At 61.7% G+C, this 8,974-nt stretch overlaps 3 protein-coding genes across 3 annotated transcripts; 2 read left to right on the top strand and 1 right to left on the bottom strand.

The window, feature by feature from the left end:
- Positions 1-3,063: 3,063 nt before the first annotated feature.
- On the top strand, positions 3,064-4,029 carry EMIHUDRAFT_202946 (hypothetical protein; the record flags this gene model as incomplete). The annotated part of the gene is made up of 3 exons (XM_005783288.1): positions 3,064-3,093; positions 3,164-3,913; positions 3,985-4,029. 3 exons carry the CDS (start codon positions 3,064-3,066, stop codon positions 4,027-4,029), a joined length of 825 nt encoding a protein of 274 aa, XP_005783345.1.
- A 477-nt stretch (positions 4,030-4,506) lies between these two features.
- On the bottom strand, positions 4,507-5,094 carry EMIHUDRAFT_99204 (hypothetical protein; the record flags this gene model as incomplete). Its single annotated transcript, XM_005783287.1, has 1 exon — positions 4,507-5,094. One exon carries the CDS (start codon positions 5,092-5,094, stop codon positions 4,507-4,509), a length of 588 nt encoding a protein of 195 aa, XP_005783344.1.
- A 2,833-nt stretch (positions 5,095-7,927) lies between these two features.
- EMIHUDRAFT_99203 (hypothetical protein) lies at positions 7,928-8,940 on the top strand (the record flags this gene model as incomplete). Its single annotated transcript, XM_005783286.1, has 4 exons — positions 7,928-8,050; positions 8,161-8,493; positions 8,636-8,761; positions 8,818-8,940. Coding segments are annotated over 4 exons (705 nt in total), but the record flags the coding sequence as incomplete, so codon positions are not given.
- Between the last annotated feature and the right edge of the window lie 34 nt (positions 8,941-8,974).

The following is an 8,974-nucleotide window of genomic DNA, read 5'->3' as shown; positions in this document are numbered from 1 at the left end:
GCCGGTTTAAAGTTGCGCGAGCCGAGCCGGATCGCTGTCGTTTGAATATTGAGCCCCTCGCTCGCCGCCATGGGCCACGTCCCGTCGATCAGAACCGCGGACGGCGCCGCCTCATCGGCGGGCAGGGCGAGCGCGCTGGCGATGGCGAAGGCAGCCGATTCGGAGAGTGGTTCCTCAAACGTGACGCACTGCGGGCTCCGCGCGACCCGCATGCGCAGCTCCGGTGTTGTGACTCCGTCGATGCGTCCGCCCCAGCCGCTGAGGCCACGGTACCTCGCGAACGTCCTCGAGGAGGTGTAGGCGAGCCGCCAGGTGCTCGAGAAGAAGCAGTCCGCAATCATCCAGTCCTGACCAAGGTGCCGGACAGCGGCAAGTCGGGGGTAGAAATCAGAGTGTAAGTCCGAGATAGGGAGTGCCACACCTCGGCCTGATTGGTGGGCCAGCCGATCGACGCGAGCGTATCGATCAACTCCAGCATGCCCTCCACGTACGCCGGCGGCCTGTACGCGTCCTCATGCTGATCGAGCCCGCGGCTTGGAATCTCGCGAAGCGCAGCGGTGAGGTCAGCAGCCGAGGCGCTGGCACGGATATCACCGCTTCGCACTGCACGGCGTGGCTGATTTCCGTGCAACAGGAACGCTGCGCCGAGCATAGAGCAGCACCTTCTGACGCAAGCGTCTCAGAGCTCGCCCAAGCTCTCGAAGCTCGAGCGCAACGCTGTAGCTCTTACGTACATCCACTGGGGGAGGAAAGGTGTGTAGACACCAAATCGGGTCCGGACTTCGGACCCGATTACGCTGCCGCCTCGCGCGCGCCGCTGCTGCCCTCGCCGGCAGCCGCCGCGGTCGCAGTGCCATCGTGCGGACTGGCGGTCGACTCGCCACATCGATTTCAACTCACGCGACGCGCTCGGCCTCCGCTGGCGGCTGCCGCAAGAGCGGCTGGCTCACGGCAGCGTCTCGCCGGTTGCCGGATAGGAGAGTACAGAACGTCTGGAGTGTAACTGTGTACGTGAGATCGGTTTTGATAACAAGCACGGTCGATCCGTCAAAGCGATACACTCGTTCCTATCTCGCTGGAGGGCTGGCACGGAGCTCTGTGCCGACAAACAGGAAGAGCCGAGCGGCAAGAAGGGCTCGATGGGGAGCGAGAACCGTCAAACGTGCTCACGGAGGTTTCGGAAGTCCACCCTGATGCGGTCGGTTCCCCCCCGGTTTGAACGCGCAGCTCGCAAGACTCGTCGAGCACTCGCAGCCTCTCTGCGCCTCTCATGCTGCCGCTCTGCGGGAGGTTCAGTCTTTCCGGAAGATATCGTCGAGTTTTGGAAGCTGCGCGGTCAAACCTGGGGGGAAACAAGAGCGTCACGACGGACTTCAGGTTACACCTCAAGCTCTTCTGACGGTTCTCGCTCCCCATCGAGCCCTTCTTGCCGCTCGGCTCTTCCTGTTTGTCGGCACAGAGCTCCGTGCCAGCCCCCCAGCGAGATAGGAACGAGTGTATCGCTTTGACGGATCGACCGTGCTTGTTATCAAAACCGATCTCACGTACACAGTTACACTCCAGACGTTCTGTACTCTCCTATCCGGCAACCGGCGAGACGCTGCCGTGAGCCAGCCGCTCTTGCGGCAGCCGCCAGCGGAGGCCGAGCGCGTCGCGTATCGATCGAGCTCGCGATCCGGGCCGTGGAGCCCACGAGGAAGACTTCGTCTGCTGGGACGGAGTCCCGACGCTCGCTGCGTCCGCCGGAACTGGGGTCTGCACACCTTTCGTGGCCGCGTCCCGCAGTGGCCCGGAGGAGGACTGCATTTTTTGTGGGCACTCGAGTGTGGCTAACCTCGGAATGTGACACAGCCATTCTGGTGTCACATTCCGAGGTTAGCCTACTCGAGTACTGGTAATATAATAGTAGGGGTAAAGTGGGTTGAGGCGGGTACTGTAGGGTGGTCGGACGGACTGTCTATTGACTATTGGGATCGACCCCAGCTATACCTATAGGGAAAGTTGACGCGATGGCATCGTTTGTGGCTCGGCCTGGTGCCTGGCCTGCAAGGTCCACCGCGCGCTTACAGCCAAGCGGGTGGGCGGCGCGACGGCCAAGCTCCTGGCGGCGCTACTGATGAGCCAGCGGCTGATGTGCGACGTCGACATGGTCGAGGAGCAGCAGTTGAGGCAGCTCGAGGGCGACGCAGCCGGCCTTCAGACTTGGTGTCTGCCGTCCACCCAGCATACGGACTCGAAGAAGAGAGTGCAGGGTTACTCCGAGCCGGCGGGTGGACTATCGCCTTCACGATGCGTGGCTCGGTTGTGCTGGCCCCAATCTCGTTGGCGGTCGTGCCGCAGCAGTCCATGTATGATGTATCTAGATACAGGAGAACAGGAGGGCGCCTGGGTCTAAATTTAGTGAGGTGTGAAGTGTTTATGTACTGCATCTTTAGTGCACTTTAGCGCGAATTTAGTGCGAATTTAGCGCAAATTTAGCGCGAGTTACTGCGACTTTACATCCAGATTTAGCGAGGTTTAGTGCGTCTTTAGTCCATCCGCGCACTAGGATCCAGCCGCAGCCCCTCGCTGGGCCTCCCTCCCCCTCCCCCCCTGCAGTCCCCTGCCCACTCGCAAAAGTTTCCCGTCCGACCCCCAACCGAACGAAGGTTTTTAATTCAGCTAAATATCAGCCTCCGGTGCTTTCCCGGCTGCTTCTCCGGGCCCGCCGAGCGGCAAAACGTTTGCCGGAAGCGGGGCGTGAACATAACGACTTTACTGCGATGGCAGACACGGCCGGAGCAGACGATGGTGGCGCTGCCGTGGCAGCAGGGAGAGGCGAGGGGCGGCAGGGAGAAGCATCTCCTGTGGTGCATTCTTGGCAGCCAAGGAGCAAAGCACGCGGCCCTGGCTAGCTGTGGTGTGGCCGGGAAGCCGTGCTAAAGATGCGTGCCCGCACTAAAGATGCGGGACCTACACTAAATGTACTGCTGCTGCCCGCACCTAAATGTGGCGCCAAATTGGAGATAAAACACACTAAATATGTGCTAAATAATGTGCTAAATATGTGCTAAATTTGCGCTAATGGCGGACGGATGGCGTCGAGGATGCCGAGTACGACGCCCTCAGCCGCACAGTCTCAGCCTACGTTCCGCGGCTTACCAGCACGATCGCCCTCGTGCAGCCGCGGCATGCGGACTTGCCCTTCCGCCGCTGGCTGCTCACCCCAAGCGGCCCCTCGCGGTGCACGCTGCTGCTCGAGACAGCGCGGCGGCACACCTACGCCCTTGAACTCAGCGCCAGTGGCGTTGCGCTCGTTCCGTCTTCCGAGTGCCCGGCCGAACTCGCCACATTGGCCTCCACGCCGCTGGCGCCAGCGCTGTTGTTCCATCGCTTGCGCGACGCCGGCGTCTGGCTCTGCCCGCACGACGCAGACGCTGAAGCGTTCAGCCATGACCAACGGCCGCGACTTAAAGACCCATCGCTCGAAGCTGAGGTGCACCGCGAAGCCTCGCGGCTCGCGGCTGGCGTCCGCTTCTGCTGGTCTCGTCGCAATCAGTTGCTTGGGGCCGAGCGAGCAATGCTGCGCGTCGCGCCTCCCCACACGCCTGCCGACACCGACCTCGACGAGGGGGACGAAGAAAACGTCATGGAGTCCCCTGCTTGCGCCGACGCTGATCCATGGGCGGCCGATGCGCCGTGGCAGTCTCTGCTTCACTCTCGAATCGGCCCAACAGGAGGGGCGATTGACCGTTACGTCGCTCTGGTCGACCCGTCCGAGAGCGAGACCGATGCGGGCACCCGCCTGCTGGACGGTACGACGGCGCATTCGACGCCAGCACTCTGCCTCGCGGCCGACCCCGCCGGCCAATACGCCTCGGCGCTGGAGCAGAGTGCATCCTCAGCGCACCTACTCAGGGATCACGTGCGACAGGTGCGCCACTTCGCGTTCGCTCCCCTCGACCCTATCCTTTTGAGACCCCTCCGACCCGCTCTGGTCCGCAGGTGCTCGACGTCTTGAGACTGTGGTCGTTCACGCAGTCGGTATGATCGGGGCGTCGATGCCCCTTCGCTCGAGTCCAGAAGCGCTCTCGTAGCCGTGTACACTCACACGGCCCTCGCTCGCTCGCTCTCCGCTGGGCTTGGGCCACGCGCCCCGTGGGTGGCGCCTCTACCAGCTACCACGTGCTCTCCCATATGAGATATGTGGAGAGTAGCAGGTCGGATTGATTGACCTACAGCCTACGTACAGAGGTCGGAAACTGGTCAACTGACCCCATGCCGCATGCGGACCTCCAGGTCGGCGGTGCTAGTGTAGGTTCTGATCTCTGACTCTGTCAAATAAATCCCCGACCTGCTTTGGGACCTTACTGCCCTGCTCGACCTCTCCGCTACGCGCTAGACCCCACGGGGCGCCCACCACCTAGCCCACCACTCGTTTAATTTTACGCTGAACACATTTCCACAACATCAAAAAATATGTGTGTGTGGCGGGCGTAAACCTGTCTCACGGCTCCAGAGAAGTGCCTACGACCGCCTTTGTGCTGCTGTCGCTCCCGCCAACGCCGCGAAAAAGGCCGTGGCGCCTATCGCGCCGCTCGCCGGGCGGACAATTGAGCCGGCCAGCTCGGCGTCCATGACGCCGGCAGAAGGCAGCAGCGCGAGCGTGAAAAGCGCGAGCGCGGCAAAGGCGAGTGGCGTCGACGCTCTGCCGACGGCCGAAGTGGCGCTCGCGACGGCCTCTATCTCCTGCGGACTCGAGATTGCGAGGCGCTCTGGATCGCACGCAAGTACGCCGGGATTCTTCGTGATGACATTGAGCGCTCGCTGCTTGCCCAGCATCCCTCGCAACAGCGCGTTGTTGCTGGTGATGGTGGACGGAGAGACAACCCATGGCGTAACAATACCCTTGTTGGCGGTCAGCGCAGTCAGAGCTGCCTCGTCGGACGGATAGCACCCGCGCAGTGCTCGCCAGAGCGGCACCACTCCAGGATCCTCCGCGACCTTCGATGGCAGCACTTCGGAGACCGCATCGGGCAGGCTCGCAGCCATAGTGATCGACGCTGCCGGAGAGCGGACCGGATACGCAGCAGCGAGCAGCGTTGGGAGCACCATCTCTGTCGAACAGTCTGTCTGCTATTGCCGCAGCCACTTCACAGCTGCTCCTGTGGGGAGAGACCCAGGGAGGAGCAGCTGAGCGTCGAACTGAGCGTGAACGCTCAGAGACTATGGAGAGTTCACGTCATGACGGTTAGCCGCTGTCATGACGGTTAGCCGCTGTCATGACAGCTGCCAGCTGTCATACAGCAAACGACAGCGACAGTGACACCTACCTGTCACCAGCTGTCACCAGCTGTCACCAGCTGTCACCAGCTGTCACCAGCTGTCGTTGCTGCTGTCGTTGCTGCTGTCGTTGCTGCTGTCGTAACCATCCCCGACGGTCCAACTGTCACTGCTGCTGTAATTGCGCAGCTGTCATTCCTGCTGTCATTGCTGCTGTCATCGCTGTCGTTGCTGCTGCTGTGCTGTCATTGCTGCTGTCATTGCTGCTGTCATTGCTGCTGTCATTGCTGCTGTCATTGCTGCTGTCATGAGCACCACCGCAGGACAGTGTGTGGTGCCACTAGCGAGAGAGACAGGACACTCAAGATATAGATGCATGCGCGCGAGACCGCTCACTCGCACGCCCGACGCCACATGAGAAACCCTCTCAACAGTAGCCACGCACGGTCAGCAGCAGCGGGCGTGAGTCGGAGAATCTGCAAAACCCTTGCCCTCCTTCCTCCAGCATGTGCCGTGATGGGCTCCAGCGCTGGTTCATCTGCCGCTCAAAAATCTCACGCGAGCGAACGGTGTCAATCCTCAGCCGCGAGGATTGGGACCTTGAAATCCACGATCACAAGCAAACGCGCAGAGCATTGAGCAACACACCTCGGGTTGAACCTCTCAAGGTGCATGCTGTCACCGGCAGTCTGCATGTGGATCGTAGACGATGACTATGGCTGGAATAAGCTCAAGTTCGTCACGAGAAGAGCTCCAATGCCAGCCAGCTGGCTACGAAGTCTCGCTCGCAATCATCGACCTGCCGCCGCGGCTGCTCGCAACAGTAAAGCGTGTGAGGAATGCGGTCGCCGCCAGCGCCGCAGCTGCGCTGCCAACGCGATTGAAACCAGCAATCATCTGGGTCAACGTGGTGCGCGACACGGACCCGTGGGCGTAGTTCACTCGTCACCTCTCCCGCGAGCTCCCTTCTCTTTCTTTCGGGTATGGAGTCCGTGAGTGCGGGTAGCGTGCAGGCAATCACGGGCGCTATTTTGTCGTACTCCTCTTCGGCGAGCGCCCCAAATCTAGACCCTTTCGCCTTTAAGGAGGCTGCCCTCGCTCGTCTCAGGAATGTGGCGGTGTCTTTTGAGTCCGGCGCCTCCCGTTGAACTCTTGCTGTCGCCCTCGCTGTGTGTTTATCGAGCTTCCGCATGAAGTGACGCGCCTCTTCCTTATTTCCAGCGCAGCTGCCGCTCAGTATGTGCGCCAACGACGCCTGTGGTGGCTCACTGTCTTCTTGTTTCCAGTCGTCCCAGTCACAAACAAAAGCAGCAGTGAAACCCAGCTCTACTTTCTTAAAATACCCATGCCCGTAAGAGCCACATACACATACACTGAGAGGCCCCTAAGGGCCCTAGCACAACGCCGTCTCCCTTTTCTCAGTAAGCTAAAAGTACGACAGAGGAAAATCTCTTTCCTGAAAAACGCATGCCGCCCGCTGTTGGCGACAATACCTGCACAACGGCGCTCGCCCTCGCGGGCATGTCTCCATGAGAATCTCGCATGCCGTCGTTACACAGAAATGCTCTGACAGCTGACGCGATCCGACCTCTATCTCAGGGCATCTGATCCATCGCCGCTCATCACCGACACGCAAGAAGTGCCTTCTTACGGAGGCCGCTTGGTTGGCTCTGACCTCATGGCCTGCAGTCTTCACAGAAAGGCAACCTGCCATTGCTGATAGTTTGAGGTGAGCAATGGCATGCACATGCGCGCGTGTGGGCTGGAGGAAGGCACGGCGCGCGTGGCTGGCGTTCACTGTGCGAGTCAAAGCGCACCGGCCACGGTGGCCATTGCCGAGCCACAAGTGGCGTTGATCAGGAACTCTCATGTAGAGAGCTCTGCTCTGCTACAAGAAAGCAGGCTCACCCTACACAGAGAAATTCTGTGGCAGAGGAGCAGGAGTTTTGCAAAATGTGTGAGACGTACAAACGCTGCTGTGCAACAGGCGTTGAGAGCTACATCCACGCGCACCGGTGTCTTATTTTAGTCCATGGGGTGTACTGCACAGATGGGTGGGTGGGCGGTTGGGCCCGTTCACGAGGGCTATGGCTGCCTCACGGCTGTGCCTGTGGCGCTGCCTCGCTGTCGCTGTCGCTGTCGCTGTCGCTGTCGCTGTCGCTGTCGCTGTCGCTGTCACTCGCGGGGCCCCGCGCTGACATTGTCACCGCCTGTCGTTGGCATTCACTGGCTTCACTGTCACTGTCACTATGGCTGTCACTGTTCCTGGTGCCTTTCACTCCTCCTTGGCAGCTGGCTGTCACCAGCTGTCACCAGCTGTCACCAGCTGTCACCAGCTGTCACCAGCTGTCGTTGCTGCCGTCGTTGCTGCTGTCGTTTCGCAGCCGCTGTCATGACATATTGACCACGTCATGACGGTTAACAGCCGTTTTAACCGTCATGACGTGAACTCTCCATAGTCTCTCAACAGCAAGCAGTGACGACCGAAGCGCCGGCCGAGGTACAAAGAAATACGTGGCGGAGCGGAGTGCGCAGGCGCACAGCGCACGCTCTCACATGACAAGCGCGAGCTGTGGTGAAAAAAGAAAAACTCGCGCAGGAAGGACCGCAAGCGGCCAGGCGTGGAGCGGAGAAACTGAGCCCCACTCGGGCGACCCCGGCTACCATGCGCATCGCGTTGGTGGGCTGCGGCCATGGCGAGCTCGACTCGATCTACGCATCCGTGGCGCAGATCGAGGCGGTCCACCAGACCACCGTCGACCTCCTCCTCATTTGCGGCGACTTCCAGGTGCTGCGATGGCCTCGCACTCCCATCGCGGCCGCCGTCGCCGCCTGCGCCTGTGCCGCGACGACGCCTGCACGTGTGCGCCGCTTCGATGCCTCACCCGCGCCACGCAGGCCGTCCGCAACCAGTCCGACCTGGCGACGATGGCATGCCCCGCAAAGTACCGCTCGATGCAGGACTTTCACCGGTACTACTCTGGCGAGAAGCGTGCGCCCGTCCTCACGATCTTCATCGGCGGCAACCACGAGGCGTCCTCCCACCTCTGGGAGCTCTACTACGGCGGCTGGGTCGCGCCCAACATCTACTTCCTCGGGTACGCGGGCGTGGTGTCGGTGGGAGGCGTCCGCATCGGAGGGCTGAGCGGCATCTACAACGGGCGCCACTACCACACCGGCCACTGCGAGGCGCCTCCCTACTCCGACTCGGACATGCGGTCCGCGTACCACGTCAGAGAGATCGAGGCGCCGCACACCACCACCTCGCACACCACTCTCCCGCCACCGGCCCCCAACCCCACGCCTCTCCCGCACGCCCTCCCCTCCCACCGCCGCCCCTCCCCTCCGCACTCCCACCCCCGCCCGCCCAAAGGTGCTCCGGCTGCTCCAGCTCCGCCAGCCGATGGACGTCTTCCTCTCGCACGACTGGCCCGCCCACATCGCCACGATGGGCGACACAAACGCGCTGCTCCGCAAAAAGTCCTTTCTGCGCGACGAGGTGAGGGACGGCTCCCTCGGCTCTCCCGCCGGCGAGCAGCCCCTAGAGCGCCCAAGGCGGTCGTGCCGGGGCCTCCCTCCCAAGCTGCTCGGACCCTTCCTGCAGGCGAGCAGCTGCTCAAGCACCTCAAGCCCGACTACTGGTTCGCGGCGCACCTGCACGTCAAGTTCGCGGCGGTGGTGCAGCACGCCGCCGGAGCGAGCGCCACTCGCT

This window comes from Emiliania huxleyi (assembly GCF_000372725.1).
Source record: "Emiliania huxleyi CCMP1516 chromosome Unknown EMIHUscaffold_18, whole genome shotgun sequence".
NCBI classification, from domain to species: domain Eukaryota; phylum Haptophyta; order Isochrysidales; family Noelaerhabdaceae; genus Emiliania; species Emiliania huxleyi.
Note: the sequence above shows the minus strand (reverse complement) of the source record. Positions and strands in the feature narration are given on the sequence as shown.